Here is a 24,703-nt window from a genome sequence, read left to right as displayed (position 1 = left end):
CCCCGGCTTCGCCCCGCCGCGCCGCGCCCTCCCGAGCGCAGCTTCCCGCCCCGAGATCACCCCGGCCTGCACCAATCACAGCGCGCGCCCTCCGAGTCGGCGGTCCTTATTGGCCGCTGCCCACGCCCATCACCCCCCCGCGGTTGAAGCCCCGCAGCCGATTTGCCTGCCCCTTCGAGCCCCGCCTTCCAAGCCAAGTCCTCCGCGGCCACAGAGAGCGGCGAGCAGAGCGGAGCCGATTTTGAGCGCGCCCCGTGTGCCCTGGCAGCCAATGGGGAGGGCGGGCTGGCGGGCGGCGAGGCAGCGATAGGCTGGCGCGGCGGTGACGTCACGGGCGGGAGGCGGGCCCTCGGTTTGAATTCCAGGCGGGCGGCGGGGCCGGAGCGGGCGCGCGCGCGGGCGGTCGGTCGGTCGGTCGGTCGGTCGGTCGGTCGGGGCTGAGGCGATGGCGGCGGCGGCGGGCCCGGCGCAGCTGCCGGCGGTGTGCGGCCGGCGGCTGGCCGAGTTCCTGCGGCAGGTGGACGACACCGACCTGGTGTGGCTGGAGGAGATCCGCGAGGCGGCGGCGCGGATGTTCAGCAGGTACCGGTCCCCCCACCCCGCCGCCCGCACCGCGCCGTTACCGGCCGCTCCCCGCGCTGACCGCCCCTTCCCCCGCAGCCACTACAGCGATGAGCCGGAGCTGATGCCCAAGACGCCGTCGCAGAAGAACCGGCAGCGGAGGAAGCGCCTGTCCGCGCTGCAGGAGGAGGAGCCGGAGCCGGGCAGGAGGAGGTGGGCCCGCCCGCCGTGGGGGGCCGGGACCCGGCGAGGGCCGCCTGGCAGCGGGGAGGGAAGCGCAGAGGCTCCCCTGGGAGCTGGGGGAGGGAGGGGGCTCGGGGAAGGCTGGGAAAGGCCGCGCCGTGTGCCGGGACGGTCCCTCCCTCCCGGGATGTTAAAGGCCCCGTTAGGCGGCGCGTACCGGAGCGCTCGGCCTAGCGGCGTAAACGCGTTATGGCACCGCGGGTGCTGCGAAGAGCCGTGGTTTGTCGTAGAATAGAATCATAGAATGGTTTGGGTTGGAAGGGACCTTAAAGATCATCCAGTTCCAACCCCCCCGCCATGGGCAGGGACACCCTCCACTACACCAGGTTGCCCAAAGCCTCATCCAACCTGGCCTTGAACACTGCCAGGGATGGGGCAGCCACAGCTTCTCTGGGCAACCTGTTCCAGTGCCTCACCACCCTCAGTGTAAAGAATTTCTTTCTTATATCTAACCTAAATCTCCCTTCTTTCAGTTTAAAGCCATTGCCCCTTGTCCTATCACTACACGCCCTTGTAAAAAGCCCCTCTCCAGCTTTCCTGTAGCCCCCTTTAGGTACTGGAAGGCTGCTATAAGGTCATCCCAGAGCCTTCTCTTCTCCAGGCTGAACAGCCCCAACTCTCTCAGCCTGTCTTCGTAGCAGAGGTGCTCCAGCCCTCGGAGCATCTTCGTGGCCTCCTCTGGACTCATTCCAGTAGCTCCATGTCCTTCTTGTGTTGGGGACTCCAGAGCTGAACACAGTATTCCAGGTGGGGTCGCACGAGAGTTGAGTAGAGGGGCAGAATCACTTCCCTTGACCTGCTGGCCACCCTCCTTTGGATGCAGCCCAGGACACAGTTGGCTTTCTGGGCTGCCAGTGCACATTGCCGGCTCATGTTGAGCTTCTCATCCACCAGCACTCCCAAGTCCTTTTCCTCAGGGCTGCTCTCAATCCATTCTCCGCCCAGCCTGAACCTTGTCGCTCGGTTCTGTTTTGTCTTGGCTCCTTCTCCCCCCGGTGCCCGCTCCGAAGCCGCCACAGCGGCTCCGCATGTGAGGCGCTCCCAGGGGCTCGTCCCACAGGTTTGGGCTCTGTTTCTCTGCACGGCCCTGGTTGTGCATGGAGCACCTTGGAGCTGCGCACCGTCTCCGGCACACGGAGCAGCCCAGAGCTGTCATGCAGGGACTGATGCACAAGGATGTGGACGCGCGGTTTTTGCGTTTGTGGTCAGGGGCTGTTCTGGTAAGAGTTCTGTCTGTTCCTGAATCCTGCTCTGGTCTAACGTGCTCTTTCTGCTGTTAGATTGTCCAGAAGGAGGAAGAGCAGTCTCAAACCAGTACCCTCCATGCGGTGTTCTCAACGGCTCCGAAATAAAGAAAACCTGGAGCTGATCAGGGCTGAGGTCAAACAAGTCTCTCCACCTCAGCGCGTGACAAGGTCCCAGGCTGCAATATCTGCTAAAAGCTCAGAGATCCTCCCGGAGACCCTTCCTGTCCAGCAAGCAGGAGAGAAGAGCCCCTTAGTAGAAGCTGATGTCAGCGATCACATCAGCACCGAGCTGCATCTCCAGAAGAGCACATCTGAACCAGCAGAGAAGCTCTCCACCACTGTTCTCTTGAGCTCAGGTGATGGTTCTCCCAAGGAAAACCGGGTGGCCAAATCGCCGCCGGTGCCTGCAGCCTCGGAGCTGATGGTCCCTCGTACCCCCGAGGCAGACGCTGCGGGAGATGTCGAGGCTGTGTCTAACCCGAAGGCAGCGAATACTACAGTCGTTTTAAGCGAGGAGCTGAGGCTGGAGGAGGTGGATGACTCTGCTGAGATACAAGAGAGGTCGGATGAGCAGCCTTCCGGGCGTGTAAGGGATAGCCCAGGGACTCCGACGGGCTCCCGGCTGAGCCGCCGCTCCGTGCGCAGAAGTCTGATGGGCAGAACCTCCCTGACTCGCAGAACCTCCTTGGCAGAGAAATACTCGCTAGCCAGCAAGAGGGAAAGCATGATCCGGAAATCCATCACCAGGACCATGGTCAAGAGGAAGGCCGCCCGAAAGTCATCCGTGTCCTGCAGTCGCATGGACGGTAAGTTTGCGTGTTCTTGGCGCCGTTCCTGCCCTTTTTGCTGGTGATCTGCATTGTGCTGCTGAGGGGACACGATGCCGTGGGGCTCGTCCTGCAGTTCGGGTGTAGCAGCTGATCCTGGCCTGGACCAGCTGTGATTGAGGGTGGATGTTCTAACAGGCTTGCTGGAGACCTGTGAGAGTAGAGAAACCCGTGACCTATGAATTCAGCCTCCCAGATCAACTGGGACAGCAGCCCTGATGTCTTCTGAGTTTCTGCAGGGGAGGCTCGCAAAGCTGAGCAGGACGGTGGCTTTGCTGCTGCTGGTGGCTGCTCAAGAGGGGTATGGGCTCTCCCACAGGCTGTGTGTTTTCTGGGAAGTAAGGGAGCTGTCACAAATTCCCTGCTCTTTAAGCTGAATCTGGCTGCTGGTTCTAGAGCTTCTCTGTTCAGAAGGGGATTTTGAGGCTGAACTTTGTAAATTTATTACAAGTCTTCCAAACTCTTACAGTTTGCAGTTGAGGCAGGTTTCAGGGAAGGACAAACTGATTTAAATGTTCTTCCGTGCTACTGGAACGCGGGCGTTGGGTTTAGCGCAGGGGGACAAAGCGATGGATATAACCTCCCTTCTTTTTCAAGCTGAGGGAAAGAAGTGGCTGGCAGGTGGTAGGGTAGTCAACAGCTCCCGGAAAGCAGGTGATGCAAGAGAAGCTCTTCCCTGCAATTTGGTGTTGAGGAGGGCTTGGCCCTTCTGCACGGCGTACTTCTGTGTCCGACGGGACAACGAACGCAGCTGAACCGACGTTAATGTGTTCGTCTGCAGCGTTCTAACAGGGTGGGGTTTGTGCTGTACAACACTGACTTTTCCTGAAGAGTTATCCCGGTTTTGCTCTAGCAGAATATGTTTGGAGAAGTGCTTTAGTGGGATTTTTCCATAGCAATTTAACTGTTCTCGTTGAATGTTTTTCCAGGAGCAGAGCACTGCAGTCCCCAGCACAGGGTCTCCTGTACTGGTAACGGTAGGGAGGCGTGCTGGGGAAGGTTCTAAGCGTGGTGCCGAGGGCTTCCTCAGTAAAAAATGAAACCATAAGGAAGTCTCCTCATCCTCAGTCATTTTGAGGAGGCGATGAAGGCGCTTTATCTACCCAGATGAAACGATCAGTCTGTGGTGTCAGGATCTGGGTTGCCTGGGAGGTGTAAGGAAGGCTTTATTTCTTCCCTCTGCACTGCTCGGCGTGACTGTTCTCTTGCCTCCTCGGAGTCTCTGAGCGGAAGATGAGAGAGGAACTGAGATGTTTTGGGCAGCTCCAGCTGAGCTCGTTAATCCTTGAAAGCCCTAAGAGCCCTAATTGACTGCAGACCGTGTCCGGTGCATCGGATCTCGCACCGGATACGCGCGCAGCACGTGCACTTGTGCTTCCTTCGGTAACATCCATGGTGGGAGCACGGGAGCAGGCTGCCCGCGCATGTCGACCGTGCCAAGTGTGCTGCACCCGGGCTGGAGCTGCATCGCCTTCTTAATTATTAACAGCAGCTTCCTGCTGGGCTGGTGCTTAAAAGCTCCCGTGGAGCCAGTGGGAACGCTGAGCAGGAAGCAGCACTCGGACCATAAATAACGCTGGGTTTAGCTGCTGCTAATGTCTGGCCGGGCCCTGCAAAACGCTGCTCTTAACGTGAGCTCATTGAGTCACTTGGGACTCATCTGTCGTTGAAGAAATCTGCTTTCTTGCGTTAAAGTTGCAGGCAGCGCTTGCTCCGGCGCTCCCTGGGCGCGTTCTTCTTGTAGCGGCACGCGGCCGGAGCGCCGGCAGCGGCCCGGGAGGCGGCACCGAGGGAACTTCCCTCCCACAAAGAACCTTGTTCTGCGCCTGTACCTTACAGCTCTGTCGTTTTTGTTCTGTCCCTGCAGTCTCCAGCTCTGGAGAGATGCCAGAAGACGAAGAAACAGTTGTCAAATCTGGGTGAGACTGCTTTAAGATGTTTCTTTCTCCTTACTGTCCTTTCCAGCGACGTCCTTCGTATAAAATGCACTGCTTGCAGATAACAAGTGGCTTCCCAGTTTCCTCGATCCTATTAAACACAGCTGCCTTCTTTCTTTCTTTTCTTTTTCCTAGGCCTCCTCCCGGACCTTGTACCCCCTCCAAGTTGGTAAGATTTGTGCAGAGATTAGAAGCATTTCTGTGGTGTGGACTCATGGGCAAAACGTGTGGAATGCACCTCTTGTTTGCTCTGGGGGAACCGGGAGCTCCGGCTGCAGATCACCAGACTCTGTCAACTGGAGTTGGATATGGCACTTGGATAGAGAAGGCACAGAGCACTCGGTGTGCATGTGTGAGCCTATCCACAGCCTCCCTGGTTCTGAAATACAGGGATAGAGAAGGCACAGAGCACTTGGGGGGTGTGTGTGAGCCTATCCACAGCCTCGCTGGTTCCAAAATACAGGGATAGAGAAGGCACAGAGCACTCGGTGTGCCTGAACCTGTCCACAGCCTCCCTGGCTCCGATACGCAGACTGGAGAAAGTCTCACATTGTCCAGTCTGTTTTAATCACAATGTTCCAAAATCAGCAAAACAAAATCCCATAAAGTTTCATTTGGAAAATGAGTGTGTGACTCAAGGCTTGCTCTGGACGCCAGCAGAGGTGTTCTGTCGGCACGGTGCTAACATCTCAGGAGCTTTCCAGGGCTGGCTGCGGCTGGAAAATCGCGTTGTCTCTGTCACTTTGCGTAAATAGATCTAAATGTAAAAGACGGGTTGACGCACACCAGTGCCGAGCGCCGGCCTTGGTGTTGCTGGCATCCGGAGCCAAGCCCTGCCTCTGGCTCTTGCTAGAGACCAGCTGTATGAAAATCCAATCCTGAATCTATGTAGATACATAACCTGATAATTCCGGACAGTTTTTTCAGTCGGACAGCGCTCGTACACTGCTACTATTTCTGTATTTTTAAAGCTGCTGTTGGCCTTTTCCTTAGTCTTGCAGATGATTCAAAGCGTGTCAGTTTGGCTTAAGACAACCACAGAAATTCGTAAATATCATTCAGGTCAAAACACATCCCTCCGCAATTCTCGCTGCCCTCCCGAGGAAGAAATCCCGGGATTATGTCGGTGTTTTGTCCGGAATGATTTTCCCTAAGCAGAGACTGAATGAACGGAGCGGAGCTCCGTAGCCTGCGGCGCTCTGCGAGCAGGGACAGGTTTGTACACGCTCTTACGGCTGTGCTCGTCAGGAGGTCTGCAGAAGTTCAAAGAATTTTTCCAGCACCTCTGGATTTTGAGCTTGCCCAAGTTACAACTGGAGAAAAGCTTAGAGGGAAAATGGGGAGAAGAGGAAAAATTAATACTGCTTCGCAGATCTGTGAATAGAGGACTCGTATCTTTTCCTTCCGTACCCTGATGGATTTATAAATGCAGTCTAGTCCATGCAGTGTGTTGGATCTATCCCCGATCCTCGTATTTTATTCCTACACCACTGCTGGTGGGAGGGGGACCTCGTAGCCGGTCCCATTCTTAGCTGATGTCTCGGGGTTACCTTACCCCATCGGTCTGTCCATCCATCAGCAGTTTTCTTGGCAAACCGAAGGTGGTTTGGTTTCTGCCAGAGAATTCCTTGGGGAATTCAGCAGTGGGAAAACGCGGCGACCCGGCAGCCTTCTCAAACCAGAAAACATCCTTGTCTGTAGGAACATGTACAGACAGTACCTGCGTGTGTGCTGTTAGCGACAGGTCAGGTTCTTCTTGGGCCTGATCTTGAATTAACTGGATCTGTGTCCTCCTGTTGGGCTACCGGATGCTTCCTATACCGAGCCTTAGGGTGAGCCCTACGGAAGCTTTTGGGGAGGATAAAGCTTGCATGTTCCTTTGTTCTTCTCTTCCCACCGCCTTTGTGTCTGCATGCTGGCCAGCGTAGGTTCAGGGAGCGCAGCTAATGCTTGCCTTGCTAGCAGAGAGCAGGTTTCCAAGGCCATTGCCTGCTCTCACCGGCGTATAAAACCGTGATCGCAGCAGAATTTGGAATCAGGGTAAGTGCAAAGGCGGCGGATAGCATGGCATAGTGCATCCCTGGCAGGAACGGAGGACTCCGGGAGATGGGCTGTTGGGCTGTGCTGTCTCCCTGTCTCTCCATTAATCAGGGCTGAGTAAAATGAGCGCTGCCTGGCTCTCTGCCAGAGCTCCCGCAAGCACCAACAAGATTTCCAACCCGGAATGCTTTCCTCCTTAATAGTTCATGAGTTTGCTCAGGTTAAGCAGTCAATCCCTCACTGCGGATGCGTCTGTTCTGTTAACATCTGTGCTTCCAGCGTTGACATGACATGAAGGAATTCACCAGGATGTTGCCCCGAGGTACTTTTCACAGCTGAAGGTTAGGGCTTCGCTCCGGGTACCAGCACCAGTGCTTCATACTGTGCGTGCGGTGTCGCGGTCTCTGGGAATGCGACAGTGTCCCTGTCAGAGTGGCATCATGATTTGAAACCGTAATGGGCTGTTGCTGTGGGAGAGTGGTGCTGAAACCAGTTTGCTTTTCCTACAGAATCTCCCAAGTCCACGGATGTCACTTCGCTCTCGAACCGTCAGCAGAGACGAGCGGCCGCCGCGGACGAGCAGCGACGGTAACTTCCGTGGGATTTCCGTGGCTGAAGTTTAAAAAGTCACCACTTGGTTTGAAAAGATTGGCCAGTTAAACTGGGAGCACGCTTTGAAAGGCCAGTCTTTGACAAGCGAGGATTTGCTTCAAGAGACTGGCAGTTAGGGAATCCTGCGCTGGGGCTGTTCTCCGCCTTGGGAAGCGCGCGGACCTGCGGACGGAGGGATGTGTGTTCCCCGGGCTGTGGGAGGCCCAGCTGAACTCCGTTTCCGAAGCCGTTGCTCCGTGCCGGTGCGGAACACAACGGAATTGCATTAGTGCAGGCTGCTGCGGGCAGCTTTGCTCTGTTTTGTGTTCTGGGTGTGCCTGGCGCGGCGCGGTTCCTGCCTGAAGGCCGGAAAGGTCTTGCTGTCCGTAATTCATGCCAGGTGTTTTTCCCATCTAGTGAGCTGCTAGATCTGCTCTCTGCTTTCAGAGCTGTGTTGGGAGGGATTTTTTGCTGCTAGAACTAACTGTGTGACTATGTTTTCTTTCAGAAGCCAACTTGAATAAGAACGAGGAGACCCGGGAACCCCCCCAGAGCGCCAGGTATGCTCGTGGAATCATTCTGGTTGGAAGGTGCCTCTGGAGATGCGTAGTCCTGTTCAAAGCAGGTTCAGTGCTGAAACGTTGTTAAATGGCTTCACTGTTTTGTGACTGTGAAACTTTTGCAATAAGTTTTCTCTGCCTCTATGAAAAGAGGATTTCATTTGTATCTTCTAGCACGTCAGAATTTGTTAATTGGATATCTACTTGTGCACGTCCAATGACGCGTCTTTTAAGCAAGGATAGTTTTGTGACTTTTTTTCCAACCCGGCTTTGGGACAATCAGGAGGATTTGCCATGTCTGACGGACTGTATTTTTCTCCCAGGAGAAAGCCAAGTTACAAAAGAGCTGTGGACGATCGCTATGACCATCAGCAAGCCGCAGATGGAGGGCTTTCTCCTCCGAGGAGAAAGACCCCATCCCCTTCCTTTCCAGCCAGCAAAGTAAGAGCCTCGTAACTCTGACGTACTCCCCCAGACCTGTTGCTTACTCACGTTCCTGAGGATTGCTTTTTGGCATCCCTTCTCATAGGTTGTACGTCCTTTCAAAACGTTCTTGCACACCGTGCAGAAGAACCAGCTCCTCATGACACCAAGCTCCGTGGGGAGAAATGGAGTCATAAAATCTTTCATCAGGTACAACACTCCTCTCCAGTCTGATCCCAAGGTAAGGCGAGACTCTTGTCAGCTGGCACGTCATGGTCTGATGAGGGTCTAAGCTAAAGCACAAACGGGAAAGAGACTTTTCAACCCACCCTAAACTCAGAAGTAACTTGAACTGTTTGCACTTACATAAACTAAGAAAGATTGTGATGAGTGGGCTTCCTAAAGAGTTCTAATTTGGACTCTAAGCTTTGCTACTGTAGCATTCCCCTGTGGTATTAGCGAGTAACAGTTGGGAATGAAAACTGGGAAATGAGGATCAAGGAGATCCTGAATACTGCAGTTGAGGTGTACGTGTAACCGAAGTCTGCACTTCCAGTCTCCTTTCTCAGACTTTTCTAATGAGTGAGGTCTGAACAAATGCCTCTTAAATCCAGGCTTCTGATGCTCTGAGGTTTTTCCGACCTTTGACGCAGGAATATGAGCCTGTCCTGAACAGGAGCCTGCTGGTTGGGTGAGACACGTGTGCCACTGTGCAAACCTGACAGGCAGCAGCATCAGTGTGGTGTAATTGTGCGACCAGCACAGACAAACAACGCGCCTTTGCTGTCTGCAGGCAGGTGCCTCTGCCTCTGCAACACTGCTGTGAATTTGCAGCGTCACAGGGAAGCACCTGTAATCCAGACAGAGTAGCTGTTTGGCTGGATGGGATTTGGGAAGATCTGGTTGTAGGTTTCCAAAGGGAGTTGGTTTCCCCTGTGTTCTGCTTACACAGGACGGTTTGGTCATAAGTCACGATCATTTAGTTACCTGGGCTGGACTTGCAGTAGGAATCATCACTGATGGGCAGCCCTCACTCTTACCTGATCTGCGTTTAGATTTTGTATTTACCTCAGAAGAGAAGTTGATGTTCAAGGAAAAGCAGGTTTCAGTCTGTGCTGTAGCTCCTGTTCCACAACAGCTCTGGCAGTGCCAGGCAAGTCCCAGGGTGTCCTTCACGGATGCAACTAGGGACGTGCTAGAAGCGGGCACGCTGGGCGCAGATTGCTCATACTTACACCCAGCAACTTGCCTGCAAAACAAGGTAGTTCCAGGGCTTGTTTTCACTCGCAGGAGAGCTGGGGAGGAAGAGGAGGGCGCACTGCAGAAGGTGGTTTTCCTGCATCTAGCTTACATCTGGCAGCCTGATACCAGAGCTTTTGTACTGCTTAAAGCTGTCACGGCGGTACTGCTCAGAGTCTTGCTGCACTCCAGCAGATACGAGAAGCCTGTCATTAGGAAGCGGTGAAGGACTTGAGCTTCAGTCTCGCTGGTGTTCCTGCTGACGTCGGTGTCTGTGTTGGCAAAGGAGCTGATATGATGAGAAAAATCTTCTGACTGGTGCATCCTTTGTCGCTGTCAGTTCGCTGAAGGTTTTATTTCAGGTTTCGTTCCAGTGCAGGCAGCTTCCCCTCAGGACTTTTGCTGTTTGGGGGCTAAACAGAGCTAAATAGCAACAGAGCAACAAGATACAATCATTAGCTTTAAATTAGCCAGTTTGGACACCAGTAACACCAGTCATTTACAACATGGAGCCCAGCATAAGGTGGTCACTTGAATATCTCACTGTGCTTACCACTGGGTTTGGACTAAGACCAGCCCTGTCATAACTGGACATCTGCAGTATCAAATCTGACATTAAATTAGTTTATCTTCATCTGTTTGCTGTGACCGTAGTGACGACTGGATCTTACTCTTTAATTGACAGTACACTTGGGCCGAGTGAGCTGGACTGTTTGGAGAAATGGGACAAACGCCTTGCGTTTCTGTCTAGATGCCATATGGGGCTGACTGTGTGCCTGAAACAAGCTGCAAGCACTCTGTCTAAATGGTGGTGGTTTGCTGTGAGATAAAGCTTTGTGGGAAGCCGAGACGGCAGCGGGAGCTCCGAGTTGAAGCAAGCGAGGTGTTTCCTGGAGCACCATCTGTCCCCTCCGCTGGCTGCAGGAAGTCAGGATCACTGCCAAGCGTTAGCACTGCTTTTTCGGTTCTTTGTACCGACGTAAATCGCTGTGCTGTCCGTCTGCAAGCGCTGCGGAAGCTGCCTGGGCTTTGGGAGCTGATGCTTCTCTTCCAACTTCCCAGCTTCTCCTCTTGCTCTCTAAGATCAACACCACTGCCTTGTTTTCCATTGCATCTGTTCCCAAACATCCATGACCACGACACAGGCTGCCTGAGCCCTGCTTCAGGCTCGTTACCATCCTTTGGTTCTGGCTGCAGTTCCTCGGTGTTGCCTCTGGGCCCTTACTTCACCTGAGCAGTCTGAGGTAGAAAGAAGCCCCGGCAGGTGGGTCTAACCGTGTTTCAATCCATCTCAGGAAAAGGAGAGACAGAAGCTAGAGACTCTGAGGAAAAAGCAAGAAGCCGAGCAGCTGAGAAAACAAAAACTGGAGGAAGAGAAGAAACGGCGACTAGAAGAGGCAAAGCTGTGAGTATCTGCCTTCTCCCTTGCCTGGTCTGCTCTCTCCGCACCTGTAGGACCCTATATCTAGATCTTTTATCTTGCAGAGCCCATACACGCAGCAAAAATTCTTGTTGGCTTGCTCTCACACCCCAAAGACAGTATTTGTTCTCATAGTATCTATCTAGAATTCTGATTAAAAGTTAAGTGTTGTAGCTGACTGCTGGTTCAGCTCTTGGTCTTCAGTCTTCTGTCTCAGGTGGAGCTTAAAAACATTGCTAATGTTTCAATGAATGGTGCGTTTGGTTCACTGAATTTGGTGTTGCCCAAGAGCTGTGCCTGTTGGCCTTGTGTTTGAGTTGTAAGGAACTCCTCTAGCCGGACTACGCTGACGAGGCTGTGTCCCGCAGGAAGCGTGAGGAGCGCCTGCGCAAAGTGTTGCGAGCTCGGGAACGGGCAGAGCAAATCGAGGAAGAGAGGAAAAGGCGCATTGAGCAGAAGATAGCTCTGTTTGATGAGAAATCCGAGAAGGTAAGACCCAAAATATACCTGTGGAGTTTCTCTGGGGCAGATGATGCCACGTGAGTGTGCCTTCCGGAAAGAGAACTGAGGCTGCTGAAATCTAGAGAGTGAATTGGAGAATGGTTGAATAAATATTATTCAATATTGTTTCTCTTGGTAACAGCAAATGGCAGAAACCCCCCCTTATTTTCCAGAATTATGGATCTAAATGGCCTTTATTAAGGCTCTGTTAGTCAGATGGGAGAAGAGCTTCAGGGAGATAAAGCCAGCCTAATGGCCCTGAGGCTTCATCTGCTTGAAGCTGGTCTCCCATCTGACTAATAGATGCAGAGGTGAAAAGAAACTTACTTCCTCCAGACCCTTCCTTGTATCCGAGACTTCCAAATAATTTGCACGTGTGACCACAGCAGTCGTTTGCCTGCTTTAATTATCTCCATCTGCTTTTCGTATTCCGTGGTTCTGAGAACATATTCCGATGGTTTTTTGTGATATTAAATGTAGAAATACCAGAATAGGGTCAGCTCTTCCTGTGGAGATGTAAAAGAAGGTCATTTCCCTGAATATTACCTTTTTAAAACGAAGCACAGGTCCCGTTGGCTCCGGGTGGCAAAAAGGGAAGCTTTTGCCCCGGGAGAGGGCGAGGGCTCTGCATCTTTGAGACCTACTGCCGTGACGTTTCGCGGGCACAGGGAAGTGTCCCGTCTGAGGCCTGGGAGGTCAGCTAGCCGTGTGTGTCCCAGGTGCGCGAGGAAAGGCTGGCAGAAGAGAAGATCAAAAAGAAAGCTGCTGCCAAGAAAATGGAAGAAGCAGAGGCCCGGCGCAGGCAGGACGAAGAGGCCAGGAAACAAAAAGCACTGCAGCAGGTCCGTGCTGGAGCCCATCCTGTCGTCCTTCGTGCCGTTAGAGTGGCCGCGCTGTGCCGCGGTCGTGGTAAGCGAGGAGCCCGGTGGGAGTCCTCCCGTTAACCAACTGGGTGAGAAGTGGTGTGGCGGAGAGGCTTTGTCCTTCCTGCTGCCTCCTGCAACGTGCTGTAAGCTGTTAGTGGCCGTTGTGACCCGTGTTCCTCCCGTGGAGCTGGACAGATTCTTAGCAAAGACCTTAATCTGTGGATGGGCAAGTATTAAAATCTCCCAGTGAAACCCAGTCTCTTGGGGACGCAGAGCGTGGTGGCCATTCGGCCCCCTGGGGTGTGTTGTGGGCAGGGAAAGGCCAGCACTGAAACAGCTGGAGAGGTGATGCACCTACCTGGAAAGCACTGGGCTGCTGTGTAGTGAGAGGTGCTAGAAATTTGGGTCAGATAAGGTGTTCCTGCTCCTTTATGCTGGAGCCTGTTCCTGTACAACGCGAGGTGAGTAATTGCCTTGTTGGGCTTACCAGGAGGAGGAGGAGGAACGTCGGCACAAAGAGCTGATGCAGAAGAGGAAGGAAGAGGAGCAGGAGCGTGCCAGGAAGATCGCTGAGCAGAGACAGGCAGAACAGGAGAGAGAAAAACAGCTGGCTGCGGAGAGGGAGCTGGAGAGGAAGAAGGAACAGGAGAGGATCCAGGCAGAAAAGTAAGACAATATCCATTTATGTACCAAATTCTGTGCTGGGACTTTGAAAAGAAGTGGGAACAGAGGGCACTAGAGAAAGGCCCAAGGGGTGAAGAGCTACTTTGTGCTGTCAGCACGACTCTGGACCATCACGGGTACTGAGCTGCCGAGAGGGAATTCTGAGCTCAATAATGTAGGAAGCGTGGTGGGGAGCACCCCGAAAAGGTGTGAGAAAGAGGGGTTTGCAGCAGGCACTGGGTGGGAGCGTACCCCTACGTGGCTTTGAGAGAAATGGTCTGTTGCTTTGGTTCTCAGGCTGCGTGAACAGCAGGAGAAGGCTGCTCGCCTGCAGAAGGAAGTGCTGGCTGCCAAAGAACAGCTCCACAAGGAGAAGGAGAAGAAAGAAGTAAGTACTCTCTCCTTGTGGATGGGTAGAGCCACACAGGTCTGACTTCGGGAGCTGCCGCTGTTCGGGGCAGCCAAGCTGGGAAGCCATCAAGAACCTTGATGAGCGAGCTGCTGAGCTTGAGCCACCCCAAGGTGCTTCTACCCAGAGTCCGGCCTGCCCGTGCCGGAAGGTGCCCGTGCTCTTTGGGTGGCAGCAGCGTGAGGAGGAAGGGCAGATAATGCACGAGCTGAAGTGAGGTTTTTGGCTCTTCCCCTTTTCCGTGCCCAGGTGTACCTGTGCTTCTCTTGGTATCAAGCAGTAATTAATCCCAGACTATTCAGAAGCAACACCTCAATTTTACCTTTGCGCCACCTTCAGCTGAACCACAAGGACAGACCGCAGACTTCGGTCAGGTTCTTTTCTGCAGCAGTCGTGCCAGCACCCATGAGCTAAGCAGGCCTTTCTGCTCGTGGTGCTGAGGAGGGAACTCTGGATGCCTTGGCAGCTTGTTCTGGTGGAATAAAACCCCTGCAGCTGGACAGGCTCAGGTTTTTGCGGAACTTGCAGCACGCGTTTTCCCTGGAGCAGAGAGAAAGCCCACAGGTGTTGCTCAGGGAGCTGTTGGAATGTCCCTTCTGGAGGATTTGCACACAGTGATTGCTGGGAATTGGCAGCAAACCCTTTGCTGTTCGGACTGTTGCTTTTTTGGTTTATGTAAGATCTGGGAGAACTTGCACGTTCAGGACGGTTTGTGAGAAAGAACGGAAGGCTGGAGTAGCTGGTTGGAAACTGTCCCGTGTTGGCCTGAAGTCGTTGTCGCTCCGCTTGGCAGAGCGGTGGCATGGGCACACTGACAGCAGCTGTCCAGCCACCTTCGGGGAGCCCAGTTCCTCGGTGGGGACCCCAGGAGCCCCTCGCTCTGTCCGTCAGCTTGGCGAAGTTGACCAGCAGCTGGTGACAGACCTTTGCTACGACTGGGTGGCGTTGTCTGACTTGATTTTTAGAGGTCTGCCCGTTGGAGTTAGCAGCCTCCTGATTTCCTTCAGCTGCAGTGGGAAAAACTAAGCGTTCCTAGGGTGAGATTCTTTTGATTGGGATGGCTACTGTGCAATGGGATGGCTTGGCCTCTAAAAATACTATTTATTAGTCTAAAAAGAGGATAAGCTCAGTGGCACAGACTTTTCCATCTGCAGATGGTCAGCTGTTTGCTGATGTCCATGTCCTGAAGATAGCCAGTGGCAAGTCTTTCAAAGCCTGGGGCCGTTGTGCTGTCAGAGGACGGCCACTAACGCTCCGAAACGGGAAGGGCAGTTCCTTTGTGCCACGTCGTGGCGCTGCATTTGTGCCCTGCGCCGTGTTCAGAGTGCTCCAGAGCATCGCAGGCAACAGAGCCTTGCCATTAGGTGCTCAGGCATTTTTTTTTTTTGCGTGTCAAAGAAAGGGGTCCCTGGGTGAACGGCGCAGCCTAGTTGGTAAGATTAATTTCTTTGTGAATTCATTAATTCCTTGCCAGCAGGAAGAACTGAGGCTGGCAGAGATGAAGAGGCAGGAGCAAGACCAGAAGAAGCTGCCAGAGGAACAAAAGGCCGAAGATACAGCCCAGACACAGCACCTAGAAAACAAAGAGGTAACCCTGCTGTCTGGTGAGGCTTCTTTAAGGGGTGACATCAGAGAACTTGGCTGTTACGAGGGGCAGTTTCACCCTCTGCTTTTCATATTCCCTTTCAACAACGAAGGGAATTCTGTACGCCGTTTTCCTGATTATCTGAGGTTGGCTCCTGGTGACCTTGAGCATTTAAATGACTTTTGGGGAGTGAAAAGGAGGGGAGGGAAGCAGCGAGTGTTTGCCAGGAGAAGGCAGTGGCTGTTAAATTGCCTTGCCTTTCCCAAGTCCTCCGTAAATGCGGGCTGCAGCTCACAGGCAGAAGAGAGGCCGAAATGGTGGTGTTCGAGCTCAGAGTTGGAAGGAGCCACCGGATGGCAGCAGATTCTGTGGAATAGTATGGCATTTGGGCCTCGCTGCTGCTGGAAGCTGAGAGAAGCCTGCAGGTGGATGTAGGTGTCTTGAACATGGAAAACAAATTGATGGGACTTTACCTCCTCGCAAAGCTGCATGTTTTAATCTTTAAATGCAAAACCAGTGAAATGGGAGTTAATGGTAATGGACACAAAGCCGTGAAGGCGGCCTCTTATGGGGAAGAAAAACTTTTCCAACTCTCTAGAGAATGTTTCATGGCTGGTGAAATTTGCAGTTTTAAGTTTTTCTTGGTCACTTGCGTTTCTCAGTCATGCTGGTCCCATAAAAACTGCAGTACAGTTTGTTTTGAGCTGTTCTGTGTGTCTTCTCTGCATGGAAATAGTCTGTTTAATGTTATCAAACAAGCCCAGAATTTTGGTTGTGGAGTATTTAAAGCACGTTCCTCAGCTCCAGCTTTGAGGATGTGACAACTCCACGTAAGCCTCACTTAAACTGAATGGAACTGGTGGATGTGTGCCAGATGCATCTAGTCATACGTAGCCAGTTAAGCAGCCCAATTAAACAGGAGGCAGCAACGCAAAGTCATAATTGGGTTGAAACTTTAGAACTTGGGTCAAGTTCTTAGGTCAAGAATTGCAGCCAAACTTCAGGTTTTGCAATTATGGGATAAAGCGAGAGGTGGAACATTGAGGTGTTCCAGTCAAGCATCTCGCGCAGCTGGAAGTGTGGCAGTGCCGTTGCATCTAACGCCTCTGGAATGTATTTGCCTTCTAGAATTCACCCGCCTGCAATTCCTACCAGATGACTCCGCAGGGCCCCAAGGATCCAAAGCCCCCCACGATAAGCACAAACAACTACGGAATGGATCTGAACAGCGACGACTCTACCGATGACGAAAGCCAGCCTCGCAAGCCCATCCCCGCCTGGGCCACTGGTACGTGTCAGCAGACTCAAACCTTCCCGAGATGCCCCAACAAACACTACTGCAGCTTCGCTCCAACAGATAGTAAGACCTGGTGTAAGGTTTTGCCCAGTTCCTCCTCCTTGCATGCTGCAGTAGAAGTACTAATCTCCTGCAGCATGGCTGGAGTGCTGAGTCAAGGGCTCCTCTGACACTTGGGGATCAACTTGTGACAACGTTGGGGAGCAAATCCTCTTTTAAACTGCCTTAACGCAGCTGCTACTGTTGTTCTACCAACGTGAACGCAATAATTGTGAAATAGTGCTCTGGCCTCGAGCCTGCTTGGTGTTGATTTGGCTTTAAAAAGCAAAGTAATGCCAGATGTCACGGACCAGGTTCCAGACCGGCGGCTGTTCTGATTCTGAAATGCTCAGCTGCATGATTTCGTATCCCACCTGCTTCAGGGGAGCTAAGAAATTCCGGGGAAACTAATAGTAACTGCGGGAAGAAAAGCTGAGAAACCTTGCCTCTTGCAAATTTATTCTGGTTCCCGGACAGTACACGCAATGTTTGCCCTCCAAATGATCCGTGCTGAAGCTTTAGGCATAAACAAGGTGCTTGAGAAGGTTAAATACTGCAGGATTGCTCCTGTTTGCCATCTCGACGTGATTAGAGATGAGGAGAGCGGGGGCACGTTGCGTACCAACAGCCTACGCGGCAATTTCAATTAAAAAAAATTAATGGAAATGTAATCTGGTGTTTCTGCAGGGAATCAGCTTAGCCAAGCTGTCATCCGCCAGTACTACAACCCGCCCAACGTCGACGCGCTCTTCGGGGCCATCGCCAGCCCCAAGCTGGAGGACATCTTCTACAAAAGCAAACCGCGCTACTTCAAGCGCACGAGCTCTGCGGCGTGGAACTCCCCGCCCTTCCCGGGCGCCAAAGCGGTTCTGGGGCTGCCCTACAGCCTGAAGAAGTACTGAGGTGGGCAGCGGCTGCACCTTTCTGTCTCTCCAGGTGAGAAGAGTTCCTGCTCAGTATCTGTAAATCTTTAGGTATTAGCGTGGAATAAATGTCAGCTCTTACTGGGCCTCTTGCATTTCCTGCTTTCGGGGCTTGTTTCCACACTGTTAGGCAAAACAGCAAGCTTCTGGGAGACGCCGCCTCGGAAAGACGCGTCTCCTCTTACCCTTAGCTTTGAGCCAGCAAAGATTTAGCCCTTTAGGTCATGAGAGTGCACCACCTACAGCTACGTGATGCTCCCCTCTCCAGCCCAGCAGGCCTGGGGGGTGGCTGCCAGCAGCAGATGGAATTGTCTGTGCCAGCCCTGCCCACCTCGGCGCTGAAGCCGCGGTGCTCCTCCAGCCGAGGACCGTGCACACAGCTTGGGGAGAACCCAAACGTGCGCTGCTGATCTTCTCCAGAAGCAGGAGGTCAGCAGGGGTGGTCTTCATCGTCACCCGCAAAGGGCAAAATGATTTCAGCGTTCCGTTTCCCTGTAACACGCTTCCTGCCACCACCGAGTGCCATTGTGTGGGTGAGATGGGTTGGTGCCCAGGTTACTACAGCTCGGGCTGGAACGCCCCGAGGGTTTCGCTGACCTTCCTTCCTTGTTCTCCATGTAACTGAGTCCAGGAGCACCCAGAGGAGCGTGCGCGGGCTGCGTCCTTCTGGGCGGCCTTAAGAGATACTGTACAAAGGTTCTGAAATGATTTTGTTCCTCTGATTTAAATTCCATGCCTGCGGCACAGATGGGATTGGAAGAATGAGTTTAACCTTAATCTCCTTCCCTTTTCTCCTCTTGGCTGTTTGATCTGTTCAGCATCAAAGCTGGTTTTATTTCGTGGCCTGTTTATTTCGTGGCCTCATGTTCAATAAGGCAGCGCCCGACGGGCTGTTATCAGAACAACGTCCTCTTAGCAGCAAAATATCAGCTTGGAATTCCCGTTCCAAGAACACCTGGCGTTTGGTCACTCTTTCTCCCCCAAACGGCACAGACACCGGCGTGTTCTCGGTAACGAGCTCCTGCGCAGGGAGAGCGCAGGTCTCGGTGGAACGGAACTTACTGGAAGCTTGGAAAGGAGACAGTGACGTGAGTTTTCTGCAGGTTTGTCTTCTGCAAAGCAGGTGACCTGCATGGTCCTCACCCCGGAGCTGTCTTTTTCCGGCGGCTCGGTTCGTTCTAAAGCCGGGCGGGTGTTGGTTGGTGCCGCTTCGCTGCGCGGAACAGCGTTTCTGTGTACGTCCAGCTCGGTCCTTCGCAACCACGGAGGCAACGCTGCGTCGGGAGACTCGTGCCCGTCCTTGTGCGTCTGGCTCGTGAGCTGTTCCCAGGTGAACGGCGCGGGGTCTCGCGTTGTGGACGGCATCCGCTGCCGCGTGCTCTGCTGCCGACGGGTGTTTGCGCCTGACGGACGCGCTGTACGTCGAGTTTTGTATCTTGGAGTGAGCGTAACCTCTTTGTAAGGAAGCCGAAATGGCAAAAACTTGGATGTTGAATGCTGTTTGAATGCCTGACAGTTTGATAAAAGTGAGTTCAATCATCTCCTCTGGGCTTCTCTTCTGGACTCATTATAGCTTTTTATGAGAAAAATCCACAGTGTGTTGGAATGTCTCTTTTTGGGTGACTTTTTGCGCTGTTTCCTTAGGAATGTTCTGTCTGGGAAGAACTTCGTGACTCCTGCTACAGGAGAAATCCCTTTGGTAACCCTGCAGCACTTGCTGAGTAGTTTTACTGCCTTCTTTTGTTTCTGGAAGTTGGAATAGGGACAGTTTGGCATGATGAGACATTCCCTGAAGTCTGCTGAGGAATACATGACTTGAGTTCATCCTGAACTAACCTACATCCCTATAATTCGCTACTCAAGTAACTCCAGAAAATACCCAGGGCTGCTGCCACCAGATGGAGCAGGAACTTCAGCCACAGTGTACCACTGGAGCTCTGCTACTTAAAAACACACAAAAAGCCACAAGTAGAAATCCCAGGAAATTAGAGCCTCAAGGTTTTAAGAAAGATATTTTCACGCTTGATTTCAGGTATTTCTCTAAATTTGCATTCCTGCTTGCCCGGGCAGCCTTTCCTGAGCTTCCTGGTGCAGCAGCCTGACTGGAGGTTTGTGGCTGCCCTGGAGCTGAGCCGCTGCTGCGGTGGGTCTCCTGCCTGTGGGCTGAGTTTCGGTAAATATGGCACAGGCAGATTTCAGAAGCTGCTCCTGAGCAAACACAGCCTTAACCATAAATCTGAGTGCGTGAACTCGGCCATCAGTAATTCGCAACACTTCATTCCACCGGGGGGGATAAATCTGATCTATATTGTCTTTTCTAGACTGATACAGTTTCCCTGGAGTCACAGAAAATACCTGGAGCCAAACGATACCAAACAGAAAAATGGGAGTGCTACCACGTGGGGAACCTCTGGTTCTTTTACAAGGTAGTGGAGGTCTCAAACCTAAAACTGCTCTGAGAAAGAGCAAGTCAAAGCAAAGATGCTTCTTGATGAGAATATTAATTAATATTAATTAATATTATGCCCAGCATCCCCCGTGGGCGGGGGACCAGCAGCAATACGGCCGCGGTGCCGTTCCCAGCACAGCACACTGGTTGTCAGAGCTCTGCTGCTCTGAATGACTCCGGGGCCTCCAAGGGCACCCCATGGGGTGCCAATAAATCCAGCTGCTGTGACAGCCTGATCCGCTCCCGAGTGCCCCTGGCAGGCAGGTCGCGGCTGCAGGAAGGATGGCATGGAGGGTGCAGTGCAGCAGGGTGGGTGGTGCCCTCCTTTGTGGGGCTGAGGGGTGGGCGCGGGGGGGCTTTGGGAGCACCTGTCCTCCCCCCAGACCTCTGAGGGTGCCCTTGGGATACTGGAGTCTTTTCTGGTCCCTGCCAGGTCATTGCAAGTTACTGCCAAGTCCAGAAAAGAGGGCTGGGGGGTGGTTAATGTCTCTGTAATGGTGGTGAGTGTCAGATGCCTTGTGAAAAAGGAGTGCTGGGGGTTCAACCAGCCCGACACAAGGTTGAGGGGGCAGATTCCTGGCCAAGAGAAAAGCCCTTTCCAGTCCTCAAAGACCACTTAAGCTCAGGAACAATAGTGGAATCTGTGATTTTTGCCATCGGATGTTACTTGCATTGATGAGACAGATCCTGGCCTCAAAGCAAATACTTACAGTGTTACTTCTGAACTGTTTCACTTGTATTTTATACCACTGATCTCAACAAAATTACCTGGGATTTTTGCTTCTGTCAGATGCCTCAGACTCGCCCTCGAAGGTGAGCAGAGTGGGACGATGCTTCGCAAGCTTCAGCGGGTCGGTAGGAGAAGCAGCGAGCCCCTCCGAGCCCCGCTGTCATGGCTCAGCTTTTTGGAACAATTGATATAAAACAGAAAATGAGGACAGGGACTTTCCTCACCTGCTCTGCTCAGATCGGGACCAGCAGTGCAAACCAGGGCCCTTCAGCACGTCCTGGGGATCACCGACATCTCAGTGTTTCCTGCAAGTTTGTTTTCAGGTGGGATCCCAATCCTATTTGGGGTCAGAGGGGCTGAAACTCTAGCCAGGAAAGCTAGTTTCAAGTAAATAGAACTATTCAAAGTCACTTTTAAGCGTGCACGAGAGCTTGGCATCCCAGCCAAAGCCTTCTGAGGTTGGGTTCCCGTTCCTCTGCCCACTTATGACTTACTCTGGCATTCCCTTCCCTATATTGAACACCTGAGTATCCTTTATCCTTTGAATTAAACCAAATCTGGGGTACGTGGCTGTTCCGCAGCGGGAGCGCAGCGACTGGATTCTTTGTGGCTAATGCTTTTCCTGGCCCTCGGACGACACGGCTGCGTCCGAGGACAACAGCCCTGTCCGAGGCAGCCCGGTAAGTGCTTGGCACTGAACACCGGCGGGCATCGGACATGGAAAGGTCCCTGTTGTGATTGGAAATGGGCCACGAGCAGGAAGGTCTGGAGAAACAGACCTGAACGTGGGTCCATCACCTCCCCCTGTTGAAATGATGATGGGAAAAAGCCACGTGCCCGGGTGTGATCGGCTTCTCCGGTCGGTACCTGTAACTTTCCAAGTGCCCAGAGGACTCTCTCCACCCCACCAGCCGCTGCCCCGGGTCTGGTGGCCGCCCATCCTCCCGGGCACCTGTTTGAACGAAACAGGGACTCCTGGAAGAGCAAACAAATGATCAATCCCCCCGTGGCAGGTCAAGCCCAACCCTGCTGCATCTCGTCGTGAGAACACCGTGCCTGTTGGGCCCTTTCCTGTGCCCCTTCAGCCTAAGACGCTCCCTAGCGGGGCGGTGGTAGGTCTTTGCCTTCGTCCTGCAGGAAGGTGAAGCGATGAGCCCTCGTGAGGGATGTGGCTTCGGAGTTACCTTCTATGTGCAGAAGCCCCCGAGGAAGGTCGTCGTCTGTCGCGACGGCGCTGCCGCGTGCCCGGGATGAGCGTGTCACAGCCACAAAACGGCTCAGAAAGAGTAAAAGCTGGGCACGAAATGGGAAATAAAAGGAAAACGAAAACCATGAAGTTGAGCCCGATGCTTGTTTGGTACAAAGCGAGCACCACGTGGGCAGCGCTGCCAGGAGGGCTTCTCGGGCCGGGCACAACCACACTCTGCTGGAAGACAAGCCAATGGGCACATCTTTCGGTGTCTGGATTGTAAGTGAGAGTGAAGCAATTCAGATTTTTATCCGTGAGCGTTCTGGATCATCCAACCTGCACCGGCCAAGAGACGCAACCCAACAAACCATCACCCGCGATCACCAGCTGCAACGTTCTGAACAGCAGGTTTGGTCAAACCTGCCTGTGTCGTACCACTGGGAACGCAGGAAATAACCATCTCGGTTGGATCCGGCCGTAATCCTCACGCGCTGCAGCGGCAGCGTTGGGACGAGCAGCACGATGGTGCCGCAGGGAAGGCGACCGGGCAGGCGGCGGCGAAGCTGGCAGGTGGGCATGAAGGCATCGCCTGTGCCCCAAGAGATCTCTACCTCCATCCTCATTAAGGCTCAGGACTTACTCATGGGGGAAAGACTAAACCCAAGGCCACAGGAATGCCAAACCAGCGCACGGCGCGTGATTTATAGCCCGGCTGAGCCTTCCTCCCAGCTGTCCTCATCCCTTCTCCCTGCAGAGCGCGTGGCAGAGCCGTCCGTGTCCTCCCCTCGTCACGGTCCCCAATTTGTCACCTCTGGGCGCGCCAGGAGGGCGGGCAGCTCTCCCTGCCCTGGCGCACCGCGCAACACGCTCCAACGTGTCTTCCCAAGGAAGTCTGGACCCAGACTTTTCTTTTGATTGTTCAGGGATTCGGCTGAAAATATTATTATTACTTAAAATGGATTCTAATGGCCCGATTGCTGACAACATCGCCAGCAGCAGGAACACAAGAAAACCACACACTTTCAGACAAATCCCCAAACGACGTTAAGTAGCTTACAGTGAAAATCCAGATTAGCAGTCCTCGTCCCGGGATACATATTTCCAAATGCTCTTTCCTACGTCCGGGGCCATCATGGGGCTTTTCAGGGACTCCAGACACGCTAACGATGTGTTTTCAGCTCCGCGCTCACGAAGGTGCTACGTTTTCAGGTACTCCATTTCAAAACAATTGAGGTTTCTCATTACAACAAACCAAAATAAATAACTGTCTGTGCTCGTTAATCTCGTTAAAATGTAGGATTTGATAATTCGTTTGGAGATCGGCCCTACCGGCTGCCCAACTCCTGCAAGCCAAGCAGTTGCTGAAACATCTGAACATGAACATCTCTGGTTCTGGGGTGGACAAGTGCGATCCCACCGCACGTGACGCTCAGTCGCACCGAGTCATGCACAGCGGTGAGAAAACAGGAATCGTTCTCCCGGGGAAGGTGATGGATTCTTACAAACGGAACGCAAAGCGCTCTCCTGGATCGTTTGTAGCAGGAGAGCACGGCCGGTGGCGCCGGGAGATGGAACTGCTGATGCTCAGAACAAGAACGTGTTCAAAGCAGGAACAGCAGGCGGGGCTGAGCGCGGTGCCGCCGTCCCGCAGCACCGGTGTGTCCCCGGAATGGGAACGGGTCCAGCACGGAGATAATAGCAGGCTGCATGTGCTGGGAAAGGACACGCTTCCCTCCCACCCCGCACCGGCCTCGTTAAGCTGCCTGCCACTAATTGAGGCGAGGCTGAAATTCCCACTCTCTTGGAACAGAATTATATACTGCCTTTGTTTAAAGCCAGAACACGAACAAAACACCCCGTTTTCAAGGGCACCTGTGTTCACTCCCAGTGGGATCAGCTCCAGGGATGCAAAACTCAGGGCCAGCTCCTGCCAGGACAGCTGGTGGGAAACCTCCCCAGAAAATAAAACCCCCTTTCCCCTTCTCTGGAATTCTCCGCCAAGAAATTCCACGCGTACAGCGAACAAAACCATCCGGCGGACCGCGCGGCTCCTGCTGGCGCTGCGGGATCTGCCCCAAAGGGCACTCTGCGCCCGTGTTTCCGTGGATGGCCTTAAAAAACGGGTGAAGGAGCTTGTCTGCACCCTGCGAGTTTCTGCCTGTCACGTCGGCGTGTTGGAGCACAGCACAGAGACCCCTGCTCTCCCAGTTTATGTTGGAAAAACAGCCCTGACCAAAGAGGCCCCGTGCTGGGGGAAGAGGGCAAAAGCAGCCCATGGCACTTTGATCCCACTGTGCCGGTGCCTGTTAGACGCTCGGTGGGGAAACCACGCCGGCTGTCCCTGAGCCTCGTGCCCACCCTCCATCCCAGCCCGGAGGCAGGACTCCCTTTTCCCAGGGCCAGCGTGCAGAGGGCAGCTCCTCCAGCACAGCCCTTCCCCAGCCGCCCACCCAGGGCACTGCGGGTGCCCCCACCCCGCTCCTGTCCCCCCCCAACCCCGGCAGTGAGGAGCAGGAGCTGCTGGAGCAGGTCCCGCAGGGATGCAGACCCCCTTCCCTGTGCCAGGCGCTGGGTGCGTGCGGGGTGCGTCCATCCCCATGGCATCCCGTCCCATCCCCACCCCAGGCACAGGCAGGGGACACAACGCACGGCTCACATAATTTATTTATTGTCCTGGCTGTGACAGCGGGGCTGTGCCCAGGGTGGCACCAAGGGATGCCACCGAGGACAACGCGGGGTGTCGGCGTGCGTTGAGGGCGTCAGGGGGGTGGGGGGACCGTGTGGGGTGTTACCAGGGCTGGGGGGGGACACGATGACATGGGGTGACCCTGTGTGGGTGTGGGGACAGGGGTGTCCCTGCATGTTGCTGGGTGTGGGGACACGAGATGTCCTTGTGCGTTGCCGTGGCGGGGGGACACATGGAGCATCTCCACGTACGCGTGGGGAGTCAGGAGGTACGGATCC

At 53.7% G+C, this 24,703-nt stretch overlaps 1 protein-coding gene across 4 annotated transcripts; it reads left to right on the top strand.

Moving 5' to 3' along the window:
• Positions 1-445: 445 nt before the first annotated feature.
• On the top strand, positions 446-17,350 carry INCENP (inner centromere protein). 4 transcript variants are annotated; one of them, XM_086613577.1, is made up of 17 exons: positions 446-582; positions 661-774; positions 2,085-2,451; positions 2,518-2,857; positions 4,746-4,797; positions 4,951-4,984; positions 7,365-7,443; positions 7,955-8,006; positions 8,330-8,447; positions 8,536-8,670; positions 10,964-11,073; positions 11,457-11,577; positions 12,309-12,431; positions 12,949-13,121; positions 13,416-13,506; positions 16,241-16,400; positions 17,136-17,350. In XM_086613577.1, the coding sequence occupies exons 1-17, from the start codon at positions 446-448 to the stop codon at positions 17,348-17,350; spliced, it is 2,421 nt and encodes an 806-aa protein (XP_086469703.1). The 4 variants fall into 4 exon arrangements, with proteins under 4 accessions (XP_086469703.1, XP_086469701.1, XP_086469699.1 ...); XM_086613575.1 differs by adding an exon at positions 15,002-15,115 and having other exon boundaries at positions 2,085-2,857; XM_086613573.1 differs by adding an exon at positions 15,002-15,115 and having other exon boundaries at positions 2,085-2,857; positions 12,946-13,121.
• The last annotated feature ends 7,353 nt before the right edge of the window (positions 17,351-24,703 follow it).

The sequence above is a fragment of the Tauraco erythrolophus genome, chromosome 6, assembly GCF_009769465.1.
Source record: "Tauraco erythrolophus isolate bTauEry1 chromosome 6, bTauEry1.pri, whole genome shotgun sequence".
Taxonomy (NCBI): Eukaryota; Metazoa; Chordata; class Aves; order Musophagiformes; family Musophagidae; genus Tauraco; species Tauraco erythrolophus.
This window is presented reverse-complemented; position numbering and strand designations above follow the sequence as displayed.

Excerpts from the sequence above, each read along its gene's own strand:
- INCENP (XM_086613573.1), top strand. The coding sequence starts at position 446 with ATGGCGGCGGCGGCGGGCCCGGCGCAGCTGCCGGCGGTGTGCGGCCGG. Across the intron at positions 8,448-8,535 it reads CTTCCTTTCCAGCCAGCAAA|GTTGTACGTCCTTTCAAAAC; the intron begins GTAAGAGCCTCG and ends CCCTTCTCATAG. Across the intron at positions 13,122-13,415 it reads GAGAGGATCCAGGCAGAAAA|GCTGCGTGAACAGCAGGAGA; the intron begins GTAAGACAATAT and ends TTTGGTTCTCAG.